We start from the raw sequence: 26,865 nt of genomic DNA, 5'->3' as shown, positions 1-26,865 counted from the left end.
TGTGTTATTTCATAGTGTTGATATCTTCACTATTATTCTACAATGTAGAAAATAGTCAAAGTAAAGAATAACCCTTGAATGAGTAGGTGTGTCCAAACTTTTGACTGGTACTGTATATATATATACATGTATTAACCCCTTATTTTTGGCACTAAACCGTCTCCATATAATAATTATAAAGTACATTATACTTCCATACATTTTTTCAACTGGTACCGGGGGACATTCAGCCGAGTCTTGTGTGACCTGTGGGCGTGCCAGAGCAAAACAGAGAACACCAATGTGTTCGTTATTAGGCCAAACCATTCAGATCCTATAGATCATTTTGTGAGAAGACCTGAGATCAACCTGCTCTCCTCTAGGTGTTAGGCAATCTGGCCACTACCTGATCAGTCTCTCTCTCTCTCTCACGCGCACACTGCACTGCAGTCAGTGTATTCCCTGCAGGTGTGTTCCCTGATATGCTCAATCACACTGTTTCAAGTTACCCTTTTGTAATATACTGTTTCTAAACTGCCCTTTTTTCTAACTTTCTCTGAAACAATCTTTCATGGTTCCTGATATCCCAGGGGGAGTAGACATGTCCTTGGTATGATATGTCTTTCTCTTGTGCCTGTTATCTATTGCTAAGCAGAAGAACCGGACTCATTCGAAGAGCAGGTGTAACACCCCACCCATCCTGGGTCTGTATAAATGTCTGCGAGAGCAAAGAGCGAGTCTAAGTGGTTTTCCCATGCATGTTCAAATAAAGCTTTTGTATGTTGAGATTGGACTGCCTTCTTAGTGATTTTTCCACCACAATTCATGTGGCTGTGACCCGGAAAGCTGCAGCAGGACCCAAACCCATATCGCCCGCTGGAAACCTGACTTCACCTAGCTAAATCTAAGAGGTAAGGGACCTTTTTTCTAAATCTCTATATGACAGTTTGTTTCTCCAGTGGGTGGTGGGGTTTCCCCTATCATAAGCGATCTACAAACTGAGGGTAAATTGGCTGTCCTTCCTCAAAATACTTTTAATCTGTCTGAAAGTATAAGAATAACTCTACTGTAACCGGTAACAGTAGACCCAATCTGTATTTGCAAGATGGCGCCGCTGCAGAAGGGGCAGACGGTGCGGCCTCCTGGTCAGGCTCTGTAGACGTGCACATCGCCCACCGCTCCCGAGAATACTACTCGCCGAAATTCAAGCAAGGGTTGCCTTTCAGAGATTGTAACATTCTCTGTTTCACGGAAACATGGCTCACTCTGGATATTTTGACGGAATCTGATCAGCCACCAGGCTTCTCCGTGAATTGCGCCGACAGAGATAAACACCTCTCTGGGAAGAGGAAGGGCAGGGGTGTATGCTTCATGATTATCAACTCATGCTGTCATCATAACAACATACAGGAACTCAAGTCCTTCTGCTCACCCGACCTAGAATTCCTTACAATCAAATGACGGCCATTTTTCCTACCAAGAGAATTCTCGTCAGTTATAGTCACAGCGGTGTACATTCCCCCTCAAGCAGACACCAAGACAGCGCTCAAGGAACTTCACTGGACTCTATGTAAACTGGAAACATACAGTGGGGCAAAAAAGTATTTAGTCAGCCACCAATTGTGCAAGTTCTCCCACTTAAAAAGATGAGAGAGGCCTGTAATTTTCATCATAGGTACACTTTAACTATGACAGACAAAATTAGAGAAAAAAAATCCAGAAAATCACATTGTAGGATTTTTTATGAATTTATTTGCAAATTCGTTGGGAAGGCCTATGATTGGTTTTGTTATGAAGAAACAGACTACATTGTTCAAATTGAAACCGTTTTTTTCTATATTTGAAAGTGTATTGTATATTTTCATTCCAGGTTAAAACATATGTTTGACCAGGTTAAAACATACGTTTTTTTGTTTTTTTAAATATATTCGTCATGTAACCCTCACACACTAGCATAAGAAGCATGATATTTCACCAATGAATGTGACCAATGGTTTCACTGTGTAATCTCTGAGATTGAACTGCACAACTCTTAAACTCTTCATACATCACTGGTTTTGCAGAGGTGTTCGACACCAAAACCGCCATCTTTGAAGCCCTGGAGCAGATCACTGGATACCTGGTTGGAAGTGAGTCTCTCTGCCACCTGTTCGTATGGCTCTCCCTTTATTAGGCCATCTGATGTGATATTCTCTAATTACATTTTGTTGAATGAAGAGGATGACTAATTCTGAAAAATTATTGAGTTACGCCCACTTGTTTCAAGTTCTGATTCATTGCGATCTTAAGAGTCAAGTTACGCCTCCCATTTTTTTTTAAATGTCAGCCTTTTCTAGTACCTTACATTGTCAATTTGACTGCTGACTGTGAGCCTCTGAACATAGTTAATGATGGTGATAATACTGCCAGGCATATTCATGAACACAACTGGATTACAGAAATTGCGGACATAATTCAGGTTTGTGCACTTTTAAAGCCTTTTTTTTTCATCCTAAAACAATTATTTGTAAAAAATATTTTGCAAATAAAAAAAGAGTAGTCAGATCAGGTTAAGAAACAAAGAGGGTGAAAGAGAAGGATAAGAGAAGGGAGACATTATTGAAGTAAAGTAAAATGCTCAGCATTATATCAGGAACAATGTCTTTAAAAAAAAAAATACAAATAAAATGTATGTCCAATCTGCAATGCATGCAATAATATGTCATGTATTTTCTTATTTATCTCGTTTTAATCTTTTCTCTCACTAGCTGGTGTTCATGCTTAATCCACAAGAGGGCGGCAAAGGTGCAAATATGCAGCCTAACATGTAATCCAGCAAATCAAATCAAATCAAATCAGCACCACTCAATATAAGGTGTGCAGTAGGCACGGCAGTCACTACCACATATCTGGAGAAATGGTATATTTGAAGCATGGTTTTAATACGGTTGGCACATATATTCTTTCTCATAGGTCCCATAAAGACACCAGAAATAATAAGAAACAACCAAACGCCTCCAAAAGAGAAGGTAACAGTCAGTCAGTTTTCCTCTTGAGGACACTGTAAAAAAAAAAAAAACACAATTTCAAGACAAATGGGTTAATACTCCCCAGGACTACATTATATAGCACTAAACAGCTCTGAACTAGAGCTACATCCATGTAAAATACTCTCTTGAGGACTCCATTGTATTTTATAATCCAGTCATGATGTCTGTAATGTAATATAATATTTCATGGAAACGTTATGTTTCATGTGTGTACTGCATGCTGTACACCTCAATCTCAACTTGCAAGACAAGCGCCTGTATTCACAAAGCGTGTCAGATTAGCAGGGCTAGGATCAGTTTAGTATTTAATATCATAATAACATTGTATGGACACGGGGGACCTGATCCTAGATCAGCACTTCTTTTCTGAGATGCTTTGTGGATATGGGCCCAGGACTACATTATGTAGCTTTAAGCACGGAGATAGAGCTTCTTACAGAAGTCAACCTGAATCAACCTGCCATACTACAACCAAAATATTATGTTGTGTGCAGGCAACTGAGCTAGACAGTGTATTATGCACGTATGCGCTCATGTTAGGACCCGTAGTGTGCAGGAAGGTTAAAATAATACATGCTGAATGAAATGAATGGGTTGAATGAAAATTCTTGTTTTGTTACGGTGGTTCTGGTAACCATTGTGTGTGGTGTTTTCTTGCGATGGTTTCCCCCAGGAATTGTTCTGAGTTAGTGGTGCATCTTCGTTAGATCTCAAGATAATAATCATCACAATGTAGAGTCATGATGTGTTTTGTTTACATCTTCTCGTTCCCCAGTTGAATGAAAGATCATGGTGGTTTCATGATTTTGGGTAACCATTGGTTGTGTGGTGTGTAGTTTTCTGGTGGTGTATTCCAGGAAGTGTTCAGAGTTACTGGTGCTTCTCACCTGGATTCAGCATGCAGGAGCTGGTGAGGCAGGGTGTGTGCAGCATTATCCTCACCAGCTGGAACCTCTCCCCCTGTCCCCCTTCACCTCCAAAATGCAAATGTGAGTGTGTCATCGTCTCTGACCGAGAGGTGTCTGTCTAAAAAACACATGCCTGTGTGGGTCTTGTTCTTTTTCATTAAGGTGCCAAATTGACTCCTAAAAAAGGAGTGAAAAAAAGCTACAACGTGAAATAAACCGTCATCTTTGTTTATCACCTGAGGTGCTGGGGTAAAAAAGTTTGTAAATATTTTTCCTCTATTTCTTTGGGGACAGAGCTACATAAGAACATTGCACAGTTATATTGTTTAGGTCATTTTTCAGTCGTACTTGTCTTGACATTTGCATGTTGGTCATTTAGTAGACTCTTATACAGAGTGACTTCAAATCAGAGCACATAGTTCTCTTTTTGGTGTTTTCCACTGACCGTGGTTTCCTTTTTGGGGGGTTCGCTTCTTCTCCTGAACTCTTGCCCCCATAGTCCATTTCATGTGTGCCTGGAGAATCCCTATGTGATTCAGAATGATTAGATCTTTGTCAGCATCATCGACCGGGGTCCAGACAACATGCAACTCCGCTCAGCGTTCTACTGCAGGTGGGCACCTCCACCGACTCTGTCTACCTCTCTGTCACACTGAAAGTCTTTGAGTATGGGCCCAGGCTTGTTTTGAAGTGGGTGTGGGGAAACTATGTGTCAATGGGTCCGATTTGAATAGATTGCAAAACAAAGACTATGGAGTAGTGGGTGCCTAGCTATTTGTTTATGATACACACTAACAGGTCAGAACCTGCCATAGTAGTACTGTACAACACACTGCTCTCACTGCATTGTATACTCCCATGTCATTTATTTAACATTTCTTTTGACCACTCGGGTCTTCATCAGGTCAAAGAAAACATTACGACTATATTGGGAAACCAAAATGTTGGATGGTTGTGGTAACATATTTAGCTTTGCTTCATAATGCCTTTGGTAGCGTTCCCTGTGGTAGCATTCTCACAATCACAGTTAGACACAGTACATCGTTTGATTTAACACAACCAATTTTGCACTCACAAAAACCTATCCCATTATTCCTCTCAAATAGACAGACAAGTGGCTGGGTCTTGCTGTCGAACAGAAATAGGAGCCTCAGAATTTTGTCTTGACTGTGGTTCCATGACTAATGACAATCTGATGTTATAATGATATAATTGTAGATTAAATTCCCTATTTGAGTCCCTTGCCTTTGCAACCATGAAACAATACTTTAAAAAGACATAGTTAGTTTATCAATAATAAAGCAATGCAAGTCCTGTATACTGCAAGTCCTGTCCTGTATGACTTATATTTAAGCAATAAAGCATGATGAGGTGTGGTATATGGCCAATATACCACGGCTAAGGGCTGTTCTTATCACGACGCAAAGCGGAGTGCCTGGATACAGCCCTTAGCCGTGGTATATTGGCCATATATCACAAACCCCCAAGGTGCCTTAATGCTATTATAAACTGGTTTACCAAAGTAATTAGAGCAGTAACAAGAAATGTTTTGTCATACCCGTCTGATATACCACGGCTTTCAGCCAAGCAGCATTCAGGGCTCAAAATACCCAGTTTATAATGGACTATAAATTGTGCCTTCCTGTATGATACTTACTTTATGTTCATATTCTAATCTTTTATTATTTCTTATTGCTGTCGAAAAGGAACCTGCAAATAAGCATTTAGTTGGACAGTGTATATCCTGTACAATCCACAAATAAAACTTCAAACTTGATGCCTTTTATCTTTATCAGAGATGCATGATACAGTGGGGCAAAAAAGGATTTAGTCAGCCACCAAATGTGCAAGTTCTCCCACTTAAAAAGATGAGAGAGGCCTGTAATTTTCATCATAGGTAGACTTCAACTATGACAAATTGAGAAAAAAAATCCAGAAAATCACATTGTAGGATTTTTAATGAATTTATTAGCTAATTATGGTGGAAAATAAGTATTTGGTCAATAACAAAAGTTTATCTCAATACTTTGTTATATACCCTTTGTTGGCAATGGCAGAGGTCAAATGTTTTCTGTAAGTCTTCACAAGGTTTTCACACACTGTTGCTGGTATTTTGGCACATTCCTCCATGCAGATCTCCTCTAGAGCAGTGATGTTTTGGGGCTGTTGCTGGGCAACACAGACCTTCAACTCCCTCCAAAGATTTTCTATGGGGTTGAGATCTGGAGACTGGCTAGGCCACTCCAGGACCTTGAAATGCTTCTTACGAAGCTAATCCTTCGTTGCCCAGGCGGTAGGTTTGGGATCATTGTCATGCTGAAAGACCCAGCCACATTTCATCTTCAATGCCCTTGCTGATGGAAGGGGGTTTTCACTCAAAATCTCACGATACATGGCCCCATTAATTCTTTCCTTTACACAGATCAGTCGTCCTGGTCCCTTTGCAGAAAAACAGCCCCAAAGCATGATGTTTCCACCCCCATGCTTCACAGTAGGTATGGTGTTCTTTGGATGCAGCTCAGCATTCTTTGTCCTCCAAACACAACGAGTTGAGTTTTTACCAAAAAGTTATATTTTGGTTTCATCTGACCATATGACATTCTCCCAATCTTCTTCTGGATCATCCAAATGCTCTCTAGCAAACTTCAGACGGGCTTGGACATGTACTGGCTTAAGCAGGGGGACAAGTCTGGCACTGCAGGATTTGAGTCTCTGGTGGCGTAGTGTGTAGGCTTTGTTACTTTGGTCCCAGCTCTCTGCAGGTCATTCACTAGGTCCCCCCGTGTGGTTCTGAGATTTTTGCTCACCATTCTTCTGATCATTTTGACCCCACGGGGTGAGATCATGCGTGGAGCCCCAGATCGAGGGAGATTATCAGTGGTCTTGTATGTCTTCCATTTCCTAATAATTGCTCCCACAGTTGATTTCTTCAAACCAAGCTGCTTCTCTATTGCAGATTCAGTCTTCCCAGGTTGGTGCAGGTCTACAATTTTGTTTCTGGTGTCCTTTGACAGCTCTTTGGTCTTGCCATAGTGGAGTTTGGAGTGTGACTGTTTGAGGTTGTGGACAGGTGTCTTTTATACTGATAACAAGTTCAAACAGGTGCCATTAATACAGGTAACGAGTGGAGGGCAGAGGAGCCTCTTAAAGAAGAAGTTACAGGTCTGTGAGAGCCAGAAATCTTGCTTGTTTGTAGGTGACCAAATACTTATTTTCCACCATAATCTGCAAATAAATTCATTAAAAATCCTACAATGTGATTTTCTGGATGTTTTTCTCTCATTTTGTCTGTCATAGTTGAAGTGTACCTATGATGAAAATTACAGGCCACTCATCTTTTTAAGTGGGAGAACTTGCACAATTGGTGGCTGACTAAATACTTTTTTGCCCCACTGTATATCGGTGAAGATATCGGAATCGGACGATATTTCCTAAAAATGCCAACATCGACATCGGCCCAATGTCTAGTTTAACGCCAATGTGAAAAACCAATGTTGCTGATGTGCATACCTATATAATGTAGGTACATGACATAATGACGCCACGTAAAATTTTGTGCTCCACGTGCAACACAGCATTCCTAACCTAGCCCACAACGAGCAGTCAACGAGTAAAGCAGTCATTTGAAAGAGTAAGAACATTTCAGCGAGACAACTCAAATAAGATAAATGAATTCATTGCCCTTTGCAATCAACATTCTCTGCCGTGGGTGATGTTGGTTTTTGCCAACTGGTTGAGCACCAGTACACACTACCAAGTGCACTATTTTTCAGATGTTGCCCTACTGAAGTTACACAGTAATAGCGTCACTGCTATTAGCTTCACAACTGACATTTGGACCAGTGATATCAGCCCCATGTGCATGCTGTGTCTGACAGCACAGTGGGTCGTCGAGGATTTCGTACTGAGGAAAGCTGTATGTCATGCTCATGATTGTGCTGGTTGTCATTCCGCTGCTGCCATTTCAATGGCATGTGAGAACACGTTTGAAACTTGGAAACATGAACACACTAGCTAGCTCCATTCGATCAACTGACTGGAGAAATAAAGCAGACGTGATACCCTCTGTCACGGCATTGAAACACCTGCTCAACAAAACTGCCGACACAGGCTGTGAACAAGCGATTCGGTGGCATTCTCTCTTTACTGTGTCGCCACCATTGTCGATGCTAGGTACAAGGACCGCTACTTCTTTAACAGGCATTCTCTCTTTACTGTGTCGCCACCATGCTCGATGCTAGGTACAAGGACCGCTACTTCGATGCAGACAAGAAACAGGGTGTACATGAAATGTTAGACACCGCTGGACAAGATGGAAACGGACACAGTGACCGTGCGCACAGAGGAAGAGAGGCCATGGACAGACAGACAGCTGAAACTTCACTGCTTGACATGTATGATGAAATCCTGGTTGAGAATGAAACGACTGAACAAATGAACAATGAAACAGCACAGCAAGTAAGTGAAAGAAATAGGTTTTGATGTTTTACTGGTAATGGGGACATATGTAAATGCCCACAAATAACTGTTATGGTATGTGTGTAACCTTTATTTAAGTAGGCAAGTCAGTTAAGAACAAATTCTTATGATGACTTTACAATGACGGCCTACCCGCCCTATGGAACTCGCAATCACGGCCGTATGTGATACAGCCTGGATTCGAACCAGGGACTGTAGTGACGCTTCTTGCACTGAGATGCAGTGTCTTAGACCGCTGCGTCCGTGTGTGTGTTAACTATTTAACTATACTAGAATGCTTAAATGGCCGCAAAACATTTTTATATTGGGTATCGGTATCGGGTTTTTTTGCCAAGGAAATTATTGGATATCGGTATGCGCCAAAAATGTCATATCGGTGCATCACTAATCTTTATGCAGTGTTTTAAAGTACTTAGGGTAAGCAAATTGAATTGTCCCAGTAGCGATTTGTAGAGTTGTGGTGACATGTTTTGGGGATTTAGAGGTATCTATATATTATTTTGAATGCTCAAAAGTGACCAAAAGTATTTAATATATTGTATATATCAATAAAAACATCCTGTGGCGTTCTGCATTAGCATCGAACAGCCCCCGTGATATGCAACTTTTCAGGGAAGTTAGGAACCAATATATACAGGCAGTTAGGAAAACTAAGGCTAGCTTTTTCAAGCAAAAACGTTCTGGGACACTGTAAAGTCCATGGAGAATAAGAGCACCTCCTCCCAGCTGCCCACTGCGCTGAGGCTAGGAAACACTGTCACCACCGATAAATCCACTATAATTGAGAATTTCAAGAAGCATTTTTCTACGGCTGGCCATGCTTTCCACCTGGCTACTTCTACCCCGGTAAACAGCCCTCAGCAACTCCCCACAGCAACTCGCTAGCTGATGTTCTGAAAGAGCTGCAAAATCTGCTCCCCTACAAATCAGCTGGGCTAGACAATCTGGACCCTCTCTTTCTAAAAGTATCTGCCGAAATTGTTGCAACCCCTATTACTAGCCTGTTCAAACTCTCTTTCGTATTGCCTCAAAACCCCCTTGGGTTGTGCCGTGGCCAAGATCTTTGTGGGCTATACTCGGCTTTGTCTCAGGATGGTAAGTTGGTGGTTGAAGATATCCCTCTAGTGGTGTGGGGGCTGTGCTTTGGCAAAGTGGGTGGGGATATATCCTTCCTGTTTGGCTGTTTGGCCCTGTCCGGGGGTATCATCGGATGGGGCCACATCGGATGGGGCCACAGTGTCTCCTGACCCCTCCTGTCTCAACCTCCAGTATTTATGCTGCAGTAGTTTGTGTCGGGGGGCTAGGGTCAGTTTGTTATATCTGGAGTACTTCTCCTGTCTTATCCGGTGTCCTGTGTGAATTTAAGCATGCTCTCTCTAATTCTCTCTCTTTCTTTCTCTCTCTCGGAGGACCTGAGCCCTTGGACCATGCCTCAGGACTACCTGGCATGATGACTCCTTGCTGTCCCCAGTCCACCTGGCCGTGCTGCTGCTCCAGTTTCAACTGTTCTGCCTGCGGCTATGAAATCCTGACCTGTTCACCGGACGTGCTACCTGTCCCAAATCTATTATTTGACCATGCTGTTCATTTATGAACATTAGAATATCTTGGCCATGTTCTGTTATAATCTCCACCCGGCACAGCCAGAAGAGGACTGGCCACCCCTCATAGCCTGGTTCCTCTCTAGGTTTCTTCCTAGGTTTTGGCCTTTCTAGGGAGTTTTTCCTAGCCAACGTGCTCCAACACCTGCATTGCTTGCTGTTTGGGGTTTTAGGCTGGGTTTCTGTACAGCACTTTGAGATATCAGCTGATTTACGAAGGGCTATATAAATACATTTGATTTGATTTGATTCCCATAGATTGGAAAGCTGCCGCGGTCATCCCCCTCTTCAAAGGGGGAGACACTCGAGACCCAAACTGCTACAGACCTATAGCTATCCTACCCTGCCTTTCTAAGGTTTTCGAAAGCCAAACAGATTACCGACCATTTCGAATCCCACCATACCTTCTCTGCAATGCAATCTGGTTTCAGAGCTGGTCATGGGTGCACCTCAGCCACGCTCAAGGTCCTAAACGATATCATAACCTCAACTTCAGCGATGTCATTTACAAAATAGCCTCCAACACTCTACTCAACAAATTGGATACAGTCTATCACAGTGTCATCTGTTTTGTCACCAAAGCCCCATATACTACCCACCACTGCGACCTGTACGCTCTCGTTGGCTGGCCCTCGCTTCAAACTTGTCGCCAAACCCACTGGCTCCAGGTCATCTACAAGTCTCTGCTAGGTAAAGCCCCCCTTATCTCAGCTCACTGGTCACCATAGCAGCACCCACCCGTAGCACGCGCTCCAGCAGGTATATCTCACTGGTCACTCCCAAAGCCAATTCTTCCTTTGGCCGCCTCTCCTTCCAGTTCTCTGCTGCCAATTGTCTTGTTTTGCACACTTTGTACAAAATAATAAAATGCAGTACTACAAGCTGCGGTATTTATTCAGAGGAATAATGTTTACTTGTGCACCACTAGTTTGAACTTTAGCTTTGTGCCTTGTGTTCCTATCTCAATGTCAACAAAGGCTTGCTCTGTCTCTGATATTTGACTTTTCTGTGTCACTGAATCAATAAACAGTTCATCAGCGTTCAACTCTTTGATTGACATTTCATCTTCACTCACTGTGTGTACTGTAATTACTTTGCCACCATGGCCTATTTATTGCCTTTACCTCCCTTTATCCTACCTCATTTGCACATGCTGTATATAGACTTTTTCTACTGTATTATTGATTGTATGTTTGTTTATTCCATGTGTAACTGTGTTGCTTTATGTGTCGGAACTGCTTTGCTTTGTCTTCATCGCAGTTGCAAATGAGAACTTGTTGTAATGAGTGCGTACTGGTGGCAGAGAGTTCAGGCGCAGGAGAGCAAAGACTGTTACAACGACGCAGTTTAAAAATAATATCACCATGAACAAAAACAATATATACAATGGGAGAAAACCCCGTAGCACACCAGACATAACGTGCACAAGAACTTACAATAAACCATTTCGGACACGGACATGGGGGAAACAGAGGGTTAAATACACAACATGTAATTATGGAATTGAAACCAGGTGTGTGGGAAGACAAGACAAAACAAATGGAAAATGAATGGTGGATTGGCGATGGCTAGAAGACCGGCGATGCCGACCGCCGAACGCCACCCGGACAAGGAGAGGGACCGACTTCGGCGGAAGTCATGACACTTGTTTTCAACTAGCCTACCTGGATAAATAAAGGTGAAATAAAAATAAATCAATCAATCAAAACAAAGAATGCTATTAAAATACCAAATTGTTTTTTCTCCTACCATGTGTGTCCCTAAGTTTTATGTCATTGGTGTTAACACCTTGAAAATCAGTCATTGCACAGATACAGTACACAACGACCTCGAGCATTCCTTCCAGTGTCAAATTGTTATCGGGGTAGGGGTCTAAATTAAAGACAATTATTAGCTAATCCCACCCTTTTAATATGTCATATATTTGAGGATGCTATTGATAATTTGGTGTGTTTAAATTCAATGTGTCGCTGTTACTCAATGAAGGGAAATTACATTGTGAGTAAAATTATTAATCATTTTTAAAGGGTTAGATTTGACCATCTGCCGCCTTCATTTAAGAAAATCATCAATAACCTAAAATGTTTAATTGGTGTTACTACTCCTACTGTTGGCACAATCTTTTATAGTGGTAAAACAATTATTTAAAGTAATTAAGCTGTCATATTAGTTGATTTAGTATGGGAAGATGTACCCAAAAAAGCCTAGAATCATTTTTTCAAAAATGCTTTTTTTAATCCAAAATGCCATGCCCAAATGCCACCGCATTTCAAAACAACCCATGTACTAGCCCCTGAATTCTTTGGCTCTTACCTGGAATTCAAGAGACTGCATGGCTCTGACGCTCCTCAGATCGGCCAGTCTGTTTAATTTCAATATGGACTACACAACATATTCTTCTAAATTACCCTAATTCTTATTCTTGACCTTTTCTTTCTGCTGTGCATCTGGGCTGTGTGGTCCCTCATGGATTGCCGGTGTTCTTCCTATTTTACCTTGTGATGGACAAGACCCTGGAGTTCTGGAGTGTGAGTGTAGTTCAGGGATTCCACAGGAAGAGGTTGTCACCATTTGAACACCCTCAATTGCCTGTAAACACACAGTCCAGTTCAAAGTGAATGACGGCAGGCCCTACTGCCTGTAAACACACAGTCCAGTTCAAAGTGAATGACGGCAGGCCCTACTGCCTGTAAACACACAGTCCAGTTCAAAGTGAATGACGGCAGGCCCTACTGCCTGTAAACACAGTCCAGTTCAAAGTGAATGACGGCAGGCCCTACTGCCTGTAAACACACAGTCCAGTTCATAGTGAATGATGGCAGGACCTACTGCCTGTAAACACACAGTCCAGTTCAAAGTGAATGATGACAGGTCCTACTGCCTGTAAAAACACAGTCCAGTTCAAAGTGAATGACGACAGGCCCTACTGCCTGTAAAACACAGTCCAGTTCAAAGTGAATGACGACAGGCCCTACTGCCTGTAAACACACAGTCCAGTTCAAAGTGAATGACGGCAGGCCCTACTGCCTGTAAACACAGTCCAGTTCAAAGTGAATGATGACAGGTCCTACTGCCTGTAAAAACACAGTCCAGTTCAAAGTGAATGACGACAGGCCCTACTGCCTGTAAAACACAGTCCAGTTCAAAGTGAATGACGACAGGCCCTACTGCCTGTAAAACACAGTCCAGTTCAAAGTGAATGACAACAGGCCCTACTGCCTGTAAACACAGTCCAGTTCAAAGTGAATGACAACAGGCCCTACTGCCTGTAAACACAGTCCAATTCAAAGTGAATGAAAACAGGCCCTACTGCCTGTAAACACACAGTCCAGTTCATAGTGAATGATGGCAGGACCTACTGCCTGTAAACACACAGTCCAGTTCAAAGTGAATGATGACAGGCCCTACTGCCTGTAAACACACAGTCCAGTTCATAGTGAATGATGACAGGTCCTACTGCCTGTAAACACACAGTCCAGTTCAAAGTGAATGACGGCAGGCCCTACTGCCTGTAAACACACAGTCCAGTTCCACGTGAATGACTGTAGGCCCTAATGCTTATAAACACACAGTCCAGTTCAAAGTGAGTGACTGTAGGCCCTACTGCTTGTCAACACACAGTCCAGTTCCACGTGAATGACGGCAGGCCCTACTGCCTGTAAACACACAGTCCAGTTCAAAGTGAATGACGGCAGGCCCTACTGCCTGTAAACACACAGTCTAGTTCCACGTGAATGACGACAGGCCCTACTGCCTGTAAACACACAGTCCAGTTCATAGTGAATGATGGCAGGCCCTACTGCCTGTAAACACACAGTCCAGTTCCACGTGAATGACTGTAGGCCCTACTGCTTGTCAACACACAGTCCAGTTCATAGTGAATGATGACAGGTCCTACTGCCTTTAAACACACAGTCCAGTTCAAAGTGAATGACGGCAGGCCCTACTGCCTGTAAACACACAGTCCAGTTCCACGTGAATGACTGTAGGCCCTAATGCTTATAAACACACAGTCCAGTTCAAAGTGAGTGACTGTAGGCCCTACTGCTTGTCAACACACAGTCCAGTTCCACGTGAATGACTGTAGGCCCTACTGCTTGTCAACACACAGTCCAGTTCAAAGTGAATGACAACAGGCTCTACTGCCTGTAAACACAGTCCAGTTCAAAGTGAATGATGGCAGGGCCTACTGCCTGTAAACACACAGTCCAGTTCCACGTGAATGACTGTAGGCCCTACTGCTTGTCAACACACAGTCCAGTTCATAGTGAATGATGACAGGTCCTACTGCCTTTAAACACACAGTCCAGTTCAAAGTGAATGACTGCAGGCCCTACTGCCTGTAAACACACAGTCCAGTTCAAAGTGAATGATGACAGGCCCTACTGCCTGTAAACACACAGTCCAGTTCATAGTGAATGATGACAGGTCCTACTGCCTGTAAACATTTACATTTACATTTACATTTAAGTCATTTAGCAGACGCTCTTATCCAGAGCGACTTACAAATTGGTGCTTTCACCTTATGACATCCAGTGGAACAGCCACTTTACAATAGTGCATCTAGGTCTTTTAAGGGGGGGAGAAGGATTACTTTATCCTATCCTAGGTATTCCTTAAAGAGGTGGGGTTTCAGGTGTCTCCGGAAGGTGGTGATTGACTCCGCTGTCCTGGCGTCGTGAGGGAGTTTGTTCCACCATTGGGGGGCCAGAGCAGCGAACAGTTTTGACTGGGCTGAGCGGGAACTGTACTTCCTCAGTGGTAGGGAGGCGAGCAGGCCAGAGGTGGATGAACGCAGTGCCCTTGTTTGGGTGTAGGGCCTGATCAGAGCCTGGAGGTACTGAGGTGCCGTTCCCCTCACAGCTCCGTAGGCAAGCACCATGGTCTTGTAGCGGATGCGAGCTTCAACTGGAAGCCAGTGGAGAGAGCGGAGGAGCGGGGTGACGTGAGAGAACTTGGGAAGGTTGAACACCAGACGGGCTGCGGCGTTCTGGATGAGTTGTAGGGGTTTAATGGCACAGGCAGGGAGCCCAGCCAACAGCGAGTTGCAGTAATCCAGACGGGAGATGACAAGTGCCTGGATTAGGACCTGCGCCGCTTCCTGTGTGAGGCAGGGTCGTACTCTGCGGATGTTGTAGAGCATGAACCTACAGGAACGGGCCACCGCCTTGATGTTATTTGAGAACGACAGGGTGTTGTCCAGGATCACGCCAAGGTTCTTAGCGCTCTGGGACGAGGACACAATGGAGTTGTCAACCGTGATGGCGAGATCATGGAACAGTCAGTCCTTCCCCGGGAGGAAGAGCAGCTCCGTCTTGCCGAGGTTCAGCTTGAGGTGATGATCCGTCATCCACACTGATATGTCTGCCAGACATGCAGAGATGCGATTCGCCACCTGGTCGTCAGAAGGGGGAAAGGAGAAGATTAATTGTGTGTCGTCTGCATAGCAATGATAGGAGAGACCATGTGAGGTTATGACAGAGCCAAGTGACTTGGTGTATAGCGAGAATAGGAGAGGGCCTAGAACAGAGCCCTGGGGGACACCAGTGGTGAGAGCACGTGGTGAGGAGACGGATTCTCGCCACGCCACCTGGTAGGAGCGACCTGTCAGGTAGGACGCAATCCAAGCGTGGGCCGCGCCGGAGATGCCCAACTCGGAGAGGGTGGAGAGGAGGATCTGATGGTTCACAGTATCGAAGGCAGCCGATAGGTCTAGAAGGATGAGAGCAGAGGAGAGAGAGTTAGCTTTAGCAGTGCGGAGCGCCTCCGTGATACAGAGAAGAGCAGTCTCAGTTGAATGACTAGTCTTGAAACCTGACTGATTTGGATCAAGAAGGTCATTCTGAGAGAGATAGCGGGAGAGCTGGCCAAGGACGGCACGTTCAAGAATTTTGGAGAGAAAAGAAAGAAGGGATACTGGTCTGTAGTTGTTGACATCGGAGGGATCGAGTGTAGGTTTTTTCAGAAGGGGTGCAACTCTCGCTCTCTTGAAGACGGGAGGGACGTAGCCAGCGGTCAGGGATGAGTTGATGAGCGAGGTGAGGTAAGGGAGAAGGTCACCGGAGATGGTCTGGAGAAGAGAGGAGGGGATAGGGTCAAGCGGGCAGGTTGTTGGGCGGCCGGCCGTCACAAGACGCGAGATGTCATCTGGAGAGAGGGGAGAAAGAGGTCAGAGCACAGGGTAGGGCAGTGTGAGCAGAACCAGCGGTGTCGTTTGACTTAGCAAACGAGGATCGGATGTCGTCGACCTTCTTTTCAAAATGGTTGACGAAGTCATCTGCAGAGAGGGAGGAGGGGGGGGGAGGGGGAGGAGGATTCAAGAGGGAGGAGAAGGTGGCAAAGAGCTTCCTAGGGTTAGAGGCAGATGCTTGGAATTTAGAGTGGTAGAAAGTGGCTTTAGCAGCAGAGACAGAGGAGGAAAATGTAGAGAGGAGGGAGTGAAAGGATGCCAGGTCCGCAGGGAGGCGATTTCCTCCATTTCCGCTCGGCTGCCCGGAGCCCTGTTCTGTGAGCTCGCAATGAGTCGTCGAGCCACGGAGCGGGAGGGGAGGACCGAGCCGGCCTGGAGGATAGGGGACATAGAGAGTCAAAGGATGCAGAAAGGGAGGAGAGGAGGGTTGAGGAGGCAGAATCAGGAGATAGGTTGGAGAAGGTTTGAGCAGAGGGAAGAGATGATAGGATGGAAGAGGAGAGAGTAGCGGGGGAGAGAGAGCGAAGGTTGGGACGGCGCGATACCATCCGAGTAGGGGCAGTGTGGGAAGTGTTGGATGAGAGCGAGAGGGAAAAGGATACAAGGTAGTGGTCGGAGACTTGGAGGGGAGTTGCAATGAGGTTAGTGGAGGAACAGCATCTAGTAAAGATGAGGTCGAGCGTATTGCCTGCCTTGTGAGTAGGGGGGGAAGGTGAGAGGGTGAGGTCAAAAGAGGAGAGGAGAAGAAAGAAGGAGGCAGAGAGGAATGAGTCAAAGGTAGACGTGGGGAGGTTAAAGTCGCCCAGAACTGTGAGAGGTGAGCCGTCCTCAGGAAAGGAGCTTATCAAGGCATCAAGCTCATTGATGAACTCTCCGAGGGAACCTGGAGGGCGATAAATGATAAGGATGTTAAGCTTGAAAGGGCTGGTAACTGTGACGGCATGGAATTCAAAGGAGGCGATAGACAGATGGGTAAGGGGAGAGAGAGAGAATGACCACTTGGGAGAGATGAGGATCCCGGTGCCACCACCCCGCTGACCAGAAGCTCTCGGGGTGTGCGAGAGCACGTGGGCGGACGAAGAGAGAGCAGTAGGAGTAGCGGTGTTGTCTGTGGTGATCCATGTTTCCGTCAGAGCCAAGAAGTCGAGGGACTGGAGGGAGGCATAGGCTGAGATGAACTCTGCCTTGTTGGCCGCAGATCGGCAGTTCCAGAGGCTACCGGAGACCTGGAACTCCACGTGGGTCGTGCGCGCTGGGACCACCAGATTAGGGTGGCTGCGGCCATGCGGTGTGGAGCGTTTGTATGGTCTGTGCAGAGAGGAGAGAACAGGGATAGACAGACACATAGTTGACAGGCTAGAGAAGAGGCTACGCTAATGCAGAGGAGATTGGAATGACAAGTGGACTACACGTCTCGAATGTTCAGAAAGTTAAGCTTACGTAGCAAGAATCTAATTGACTAAAATGATTAAAATGATAGAGTACTGCTGGGGTAGGCTAGCTGCGTTGTTGACACTACCCTAATCAAGTCGTACCGTTGAGTGTGAAGTTTCTACAATGCTGCTTTTCGGGAGCTAGCTGGCTAGCTAGCAGTGTTGGTTACGTTACGTTGCGTTAGGAGAACGACAATAGCTGGCTAGCTAACCTAGAAAATCGCTCTAGACTACACAATTATCTTTGAAACAAAGACGGCTATGTAGCTAGCTATGTAGCTAGCTACGATCAAACAAATCACACCGTTGGGACTGTAATGAAATGAAATGAAAAAGTGATACTACCTGTGGAGCGACGCGGAATGCGACCGGAATGCGAAAGTTCTATTCAGTAGACGTTGGCTGGCTAGTAAAAACACAGTCCAGTTCAAAGTGAATGACGACAGGCCCTACTGCCTGTAAACACACAGTCCAGTTCAAAGTGAATGACGGCAGGCTCTACTGCCTTTAAACACACAGTCCAGTTCCACGTGCATGACTGTAGGCCCTAATGCTTGTCAACACACAGTCCAGTTCAAAGTGAATGACTGTAGGCCCTACTGCTTGTCAACACACAGTCCAGTTCCACGTGAATGACAGCAGGGCCTACTGCCTGTAAACACACAGTCCAGTTCAAAGTGAATGACAACAGGCCCTACTGCCTGTAAACACAGTCCAGTTCAAAGTGAATGACGACAGGCCCTACTGCCTGTAAACACAGTCCAGTTCAAAGTGAATGACGACAGGCCCTACTGCCTGTAAACACAGTCCAGTTCAAAGTGAAGGACGACAGGCCCTACTGCCTGTAAACACAGTCCAGTCCAAAGTGAATGATGGCAGGCCCTTGTGGAGAATAGGGTGCATGTGGTTTAGGAAGAAAGATGACAATTGTTTGTACGCAAACATGACCTATGTGGTCTCTTGAGTTGAATCAACCCACATGATTTCGTTGCAAGCAATGACAACACCATGTGATATGTTCCAGACTATCGAAAAGGCAGGATGTTTTTGAGAACTGAGCATGAGAAATGAGTCATCATCCCTATTTATCCACTCGAAAGACGGTGAACAAACCAGTTGCTAGCTGACTAGAGAGGGAAATGTATCTGGTGAGTTATTTCTCTACTCAAATATACCGGCCTCTTCAGTGCCTGTAGGAATGTATATTATACCGTAGCCAATAACTCTTGAAGCTGAATAGCCTCATATGAAATAGTAATTTGATGGCATTGGACAGCCATACTGTGAGACGTAACCTAGCCTACATAAAAGTTATGATTGATTCTAAAGTATAACACTGCTCTTTCTTCCAATAGCTGATCGATCTTTTTCTGCCGCTCCTGGTATTCACGCTCTGTGGCGGCAAAGAGCCAGAGCCAGAGCCAGAGCCAGGCGCACTTACACCGACCTACATCTGGAGAGATGACGTGACAGGAGTTTACTTTACATGCGACAAATGTCCTCCCGGAACATACTTACGGATGCGTTGCACGAAGGACAGCAAGACAGAATGCGAACCTTGCCCAAAGTCCCACTACACAGAAATCTGGAACTACATCGAGCGGTGTCAATACTGCAATATTTTTTGCACGGATGATCAGTTTGTCAGCGTGCAGTGCACCCAATTTCACAACCGAAAGTGCGAGTGCAAGGACGGGTTTTACATGAGACATGGATCATGTTCGAGGCACAGCCGGTGTCTGCCCGGCGAAGGGGTGCTCTCTAATGGTAAGTGATAATATAATGTTAGGCTTTCATAATAAACATGCATTTTCCACCCCTATGTTTCCAATTGACTCTGCACACCACCAGGGTTTTCCTTTGTTGTGGTTTGCGGATGATACATTCTATACGATCAACATTCTTATTTTCTAGGAACAGCATACACTGATGTGACGTGTGAACCTTGCCGAGGGGGCTTCTTCTCTGCAGATTCCTCCAGCAGGAAATCATGTCAGACGTTCACTGTGTGTACTTCAGATCGCACCACTATACCTGGCGACGACAGGCATGATGTTTACTGCTCAGCCTGTAAGAGGGGTTCGATAACACAGGAAGGTGAGAGATTGATGTTCATTTGAACAGTATAATCCACAATAAATGTTGAAGATTTGAAGATTCTGGCCATGCAGTTGTTTAGTCTTTTGGATACACATTAAAAAAACATGTATTGAATGACTAGTTTAATAATTGTATGTTGTTGTCACTTTCTTACCTACTAAAACTGACTGAAAAGCCTTTTTGTTTATCACAAATGGTGGTCTCATTTATTGGAATACAGTCAATTAATATGGTCTTGGTTGCTCTCCTTTCTCTCTCTCACTCCTTCACTCACACTCTCTCTATCACTCTCTCTCAATCACTCAGATGAAGCTATCTGTGATGGAGAGTTGATGGAATTCCTGGGACTGCAGATCCTCACATCAAGAAAGCACAAAAGACTGATGACTGTGCTCAGGAGGAGTGCAGGGAAAAACTTCACAGAAAAGTCAACTGTCCTAGACCTTCTCACAACTATTAAGAACAAACCTCGCAACAACAAACCTTTTGCGAATCGAATGCATGATATCCTGGACACAGACGGGCTGCTCCATTTAAGACGTAAAGTCAACAAATGGTTTCCTCATATGACTTTATAGGTCTAATATATTGTAAAATGTATTTTTTATTTAAGCCTATATGTGTGTGTATATATATTATATTTATATATATATGTGTGTGTGTGTGTATATATATATCTATATATTACAGGTATATTTTTTCAGTTCCTGCTGATGTGAGGTCTGTCTTTTTCAGAAATATGTCAAAGATGAAAAACAACCTATTGTGAAACTGTCCATAATATTGTGACCCTGTCCTTTAAAACAAATAAACACTCAAAACATCATACATGTGTGTCAAGTGCATTGAGCTCTGTAGATGAACTCTGTAGGTGTTGGTGAACTCAGTAGGTGTAGGTGAACTCTGTAGGTGTTGGTGAACTCTGTAGGTGTTGGTGAACTCTGTAGGTGTTGGTGAACTCTGTAGGTGTAGGTATTGATGTTCCATCAAAGGTCATGCTGCACTTCAAATGGCAATGCATGTCACTGGTACTTTCAAAAATAATCCTCCAGTCCTAAACTACCTACTCTGACGAATACCCATCATCACCTGATAAAAACATACAGACCTGGAGGGCCTCATTTGTAAAACCACCGTAAGCACAGATTTGATTATAAATTGTACCTACAATGAAATCTACAGCAGCAATGTGATTTATGAATCTTGAACTTGATGTAAAAAAAAAATGCAATTTACATAGATTTTGCATGAAATTGTGCGATTTTTAAATGAAAATGAAACAACTTTATTTGATATTTAAAAAAAAAAAAGTTGTATAAATGAGCCACCAGGTACTCTCCATCTATGACCTTATCACCTGGCATTGAAATAAACATTTAACAACAGTAGGTTTATCAGCATGTTGTGTGCCATGCATAGTGGTTAGAGCGTTGGGCCAGTAACCGAAAGGTTGCTCGATCGAATCCCTGACCTGACAAGGTACAAATCTGTCATTCTGCACCTGAACAAGGATGTTAACCCACTCTCCCTAGGCTGTCAATGTAAATAAGAATTTGTTCTTAACGGACTTGCCTAGTTAAATAAAAAATGGTCTCCATGCATTACATTAGCCACTGCTACTAAATATCAACACTAGCCTATACGTAATGGGTCAAAAGCACTGGCACCTCCAACAGAAAGTTCTTAGACATTTCAATCCACAAATCCATGAAATCTGCTGTTAAATGGCATCTGGTAGCCACTGCTAATGCTAAGAATCAGCAGTAGGACAAATCAACTGCAGCCTACAACTCAAATGCTCAAACATTTCAATCCACTTATGTGGCTGTCAAAGTCCAGTTAGTCCTTTCCTATCCCAGTGGCATGTACTGACTTGACTTGGAACTCTTGGTATTTACATATAACTATGTTGAAACTTACTCACCCTGCAAAAGGTGGTCACCCTGGTTCCTCTGGGCAAGTATGGTATTTTTTAACCCACAGAGTCTATATATTTAAGTAGCATGATAAATACATCCCCATCACAATATGTCTGTTTACATTTGATAACACAGCCACAAAGACAAAATTGGCAAAAACATTTAACTTTTGGATCTTAATTTAAGGTTAGGGTTAGGCATAAGGTTAGCAGTGTGGTTGGGGTTAATGTTAGGGTTAGGTTTATAATAACAAAATAAATAGTAGAAATGGGCAGGGTTTAGCCATAATTAAGACTTTGTCCAAGGACAGGGACTGGGAGCCTAGTCAGGATTGAGGGAAAGATGAATGGAGCAATGTACAGAGAGATCCTTGATGAAAACCTGCTCCAGAATGCTCAGGACCTCAGATTGGGGGGAAGGTTCACTTTCCAACAGGACAAACACCCTAAGCACACAGCCAAGCCAATGCAGGAGTGGCTTTGGGACAAGTCTCTCGATGTCCTTGAGTGTCCCAGCCAGAGCCTGGACTTGAACCCGATCTAACATCTCTGGACAGACCTGAAAATAGCTGTGCAGCAACGCTCCCCATCCATCCTGACAGAGCTTGAGGGGAAATGCAGAGAAGAACGGTAGAAACTCCCCAAATACAGGTGTGCCAAGCATATAGCGTCATACCCAAGAAGACTCGAGGCTGTAATCGCTGCCAAAGGTGCTTCAACAAAGTACATCCCAACCTTGAAGCATGTGGGTGGCAGCATCATGTTGTGTGGGTGCTTTGCTGCAGGAGGGACTGGTGCACGTCACAAAATAGATGGCGTCATGAGGAACAAAATTATGTGGACATATTGAAGCAACATCTCAAGACATTGATCAGGAAGTGACAGATGAAACTGACTCAGTTATATCACCTCTGTCAGGATGAATGGGCCAAAATTCACCCAACCTATTGTGGGAAGCTTGATGAAGGCTAACCAAAACATTTGATCGAAGTTCAACAATTAAAAGCAATCCTACCAAATACTAATTGAGTGTATGTAAACCTCTGACCCACTGGGGATATGATGAAGGAAATAAATGCTGAAATAAATTATTCTCTCTACTATTATTCTGACGTTTCATATTCTGAAAATAAAGTGGTGATCCTAACTGACCTGAGGCAGGGAATTCTTTACTAGGATTTAATGTCAGGAATTGTGAAAAACTGAGGTTTAAATGTATTTGGCTATGGTGTATGTAAACTTCTGACTTCAACTGTATGTAAATGCAATATATATTTTTTTAAACTTTAAATAAATGAGCAAACATTAAAAATAAAAAAAATCTTTGTCATTACGGGGTTTTGTGTGTAGATTGATGAGGGAAAAAACTATGTAATCAATTTCAGAATAGGGCTGTAACCTAAAAAAATGTGGGAAAAGTTAAGGGGTCTGAATACTTTCCGAAGGCTCTGTGTGACGGTGACAAAGAGTGTGCCCATGAAAACTGATCAAACACACTCGAAGCCTAATCATCTCAATTATAACTTTGACATAACATCAAAGGTCAACATTTCAGTTTCATTATGATGTTATTATATAAAAGTATTATGGTAATTTTCCAAGACAATTTTCTTACACAAGATGGTAATTTTCCAGGAAGAATTTCATACACTATTTAAAACTGTTGAAATAGCATTCATCTCTGCTGTTGAAACCAGTAGGAGCAATGGGCAGATTGTGTCACGGATTCCGCCGAAGTCGGTCCCTCTCCTTGTTCGGCGGTGTTCGGCGGTCGACGTCACCGACCTTCTAGCTATCGCTGATCCATTTTTCATTGGTTTTGTCTGGTCTTCCATCACACCTGGTTCCAATCACATCAATTGCATGTTGTGTATTTAACCCTGTTTCCTTCATTTTCATGTCGGTGATTGTTTGTTGTGTGTTGGTGCAGGTTGTTCTGGTGTGCGATGGATTTTGCACCCTCTTGTTTTATTTTGTATATTTTGGTATTCTGAGTTTTTGTATATTCATTAAACTGCTCCGTTTATACCAAGTTCACTCTCCTGCACCTGACTTCCCTGCCACCAGTACGCAGACTTTACAGATTGGCCGTCTAGCAATTTTGGCAAATGCCAGAAGGGCCGGACTATCTTTTATTAGGGTGAGCTGGTCGAAACTGACAAAATAATAATAATATGAATTATTTATAGGTTGACCAGTGGGCCCGGTTTTTTGATTGGCTGAGCTGTGGCACAAATTCACATTTAAAGTCAAACGCGCATCACAAAAGAGAATGAGACCTGCTCTGAATCTGTCAGTCTCTCAGTCAAAACATAAAAACAGAAGGGTGGTGTCGAAAAAGTTAAACAAAAAAGGGCTCGAGGCCGATGCTGCTAAATGTACCGACTTATACAATATACAGACAAAATAACTGTCAGTAGTATATGATCCATGTCAGAGACGTTCTCTGTTTTCTTCCTACCTCGACTGCACCACAGCAGATGATCTGTAATCTCTCACAAACACAGCACTCATCCCTACTATAGTATGCTAATTAGGGAAGTGTAACGGTTTTCTTGTGTCGAAGGAGAGGCGGACCAAAATGCAGCGTGGTTGAAGTTCATGTTTTTTAATAAGACAACTAAACATAATACAAAACAATAAACGTGGAAAACCGAAACAGCCCTATCTGGTGCAACAAACACAGAGACAGGAACAATCACCCACAAAACCCAACACCAAACAGGCTACCTAAATATGGTTCCCAATCAGACACAATGACTAACACCTGCCTCTGATTGAGAACCATATCAGGCCAAACACAGAAACAGACAAACTAGACACACAACATAGAATGCCCACTCAGATCACACCCTGACCAAACAAAACATAGAAACATACAAAGCAAACTATGGTCAGGGTGTGACAGGAAGGGGGATTCGGAGGAATATTTAGACACGAGGCTACTTGTAATATAGCCTATCAAGTTGTTAGATTGGCTTACATAGGTTAGGCAATATCCATCTACTTGACATTTATACAATTATTTTATTAAGTCTTTAAGTATAACAATAAAGGTGAATTAGGGGACTGTCTGTGCATTTTCATTGTTTTATCAATGTTAATTCGCTTCTAATGTCAGATTACATTACATATAGCCAATGCACTGAAGAGTGGAAAATCCCACCTTCTCCCGCATTTTTCATTCACTGAAAGGTGCGTCACCTATTGGCAGAAAGATACGCATACACAACACTGTCAAGCGGGCACAGCACTGGAAATCTACCCATGTCCACAAAAAATAGTCTCAGCATTGTTCTTTGACAAACACAGAATGTTGTATATTGAATTCAGTAGAAGAAAACAGAGAGAGAGAGGATGAGAGAGACCACCAATTCCTTAATGTAGCCATTGGCTACAGCCAAAATATTAATGAACTGGCAGTCTCTCTCTCTCCTTTTCTCTGTTTTTTTCAATTGAATTACATGTAGCCTAATATTTACACTCTTATCTAAAGTGTGTAGGGGGAAACAGTTGAAATGAACTAATTTGAAATACGTAGTTAGGCTATAAGGTATTATTGTAAGCCAATGCTCATCTATAAGGTATTTACTCAGTGATTTTCTACTTTGTCTAATAATGTGTTTATTCATTCACATCTATAGGAAGTAAAACATTTAAACGTCTGTCATAAACCATTCCTAAGGCATTTATGCATTGTGTGTTCAGCACATGAATAAACCAGTCTTTTTGCAGTCCCTAATCTAAAGTCAGTGCAATTCATACTTTATGAATACTTGATGAAGGTTTTGAGTGACCAGTGTAATTTCTCAAAAAATAAAGATGAGCATGCCATTGGTAGACATTCCTGCTGTACCTGGCAAAAGAACAAGCACAGGACACAGGATGTTCAAGGAAATATATATACATGTGTGAATAACTAGCTTACAAATGTGGGAGTAGTGATTAATAAATGGTGAGCAAACGGTTTAGAAATACCTTATAAGTGGTTTATTATGGAAAGTGTTACTTCAGGATGTTGCAGATTCTTGCTATCCTGTTTAATGGTGTGTAGACTTTCCCAGACATCCAGCATGTTTCTTGGCATATTATTATGTGTTCTTTTTCACTTTCTAGTTTATTATGTTTATGGAGAAACTGGAAGGTAATGACAGTTATTTTGAAAGTGATACTGAAAGTTAACTCAGGGTTGGATTGATAGGTTTAATACTGTGGTTAGGGCTTGGATGAAAATGGAATGGAGAAAATGTTTATGGAGAAACTGGAAGGTAATGCAAGTTATTTTGAAAGTGATACAGAAAGTTAATTCAGGGTTGGATTGATAGGATCGGGGTTGGGACTAAATGGAGTTTGGATCACTAGTAGTCACCCCTGCAAATTACATACACATCACCGGGCTCCATGCTTTGTCTGCCCACACAAAACCTATTCACTTACTTACTTTGTTACGTCACTGACAGCAGCCACTGCTGCCTTTTAATCTTTGCACGCATGTGTGGTTATGAAACCAGGTGGGCCTATCATTAAACAAGATAATCTTGATAGCGCACATTATCCTCACAATACACAAAAGTCTTAACCCACACAGTGACACAAACAGCTACCCTCTTTCAATGGACTATTTCAGACGCACAGATTTTATTCAATTAAACCTGAGAGTCCTCACGACATGGACAATCTCTTGATATGCAACATTTTCTCTCGAGGGTTTCTAGACATGCAAGAGTGATTCACCCACTCACTGAAGGTCATGTAAATAACAATATACATACTTGTCAATAACCAACAATCAATTATTGTCAAATCTAATATTTGTTGTCTTGTCTTTAGTTTGCCCCTTGTTCATTAGTAGTAAAATATAAATTTGTTTTACTAAGTAGGAAGAACATTATTTTTGACAGAATCTGGAATCCCCCAGTTGTAACGGCTGTCGTGGGTTGAAGAAGATGAGGACCAAAGTGTTCATCATTATGTAATAGAACAGAACACTGAATGACAAAAACAACAAGAGAACAAAATGACACCGAAACATTTAATCAAATGGCTACCCAGACTATTTGCATTGCCCCCCCTGCCTATTTTACGCTGCTGCTTCTCTCTGTTTATTATCTATGCATAGTCACTTTAACTCTGATGCTCTAATACTGGAATCTCTCCAACATAAAAACCAGCCAGCTAACTAGCCAGCTAACGGTCATCAGCTAACCTCTAGCTCAGAAAGCTCTCGC

At 43.2% G+C, this 26,865-nt stretch overlaps 1 protein-coding gene across 1 annotated transcript; it reads left to right on the top strand.

Moving 5' to 3' along the window:
* The first annotated feature begins 18,635 nt into the window (after positions 1 to 18,635).
* On the top strand, positions 18,636 to 20,545 carry LOC115101702 (tumor necrosis factor receptor superfamily member 6B-like). The gene is made up of 4 exons (XM_029621170.2): positions 18,636 to 18,767; positions 18,975 to 19,386; positions 19,534 to 19,716; positions 20,026 to 20,545. The coding sequence occupies exons 1-4, from the start codon at positions 18,759 to 18,761 to the stop codon at positions 20,295 to 20,297; spliced, it is 876 nt and encodes a 291-aa protein (XP_029477030.2). The 5' UTR covers positions 18,636 to 18,758; the 3' UTR covers positions 20,298 to 20,545.
* The last annotated feature ends 6,320 nt before the right edge of the window (positions 20,546 to 26,865 follow it).

Source organism: Oncorhynchus nerka, linkage group LG20 (assembly GCF_034236695.1).
Source record: "Oncorhynchus nerka isolate Pitt River linkage group LG20, Oner_Uvic_2.0, whole genome shotgun sequence".
NCBI classification, from domain to species: Eukaryota; Metazoa; Chordata; class Actinopteri; order Salmoniformes; family Salmonidae; genus Oncorhynchus; species Oncorhynchus nerka.
This window is presented reverse-complemented; position numbering and strand designations above follow the sequence as displayed.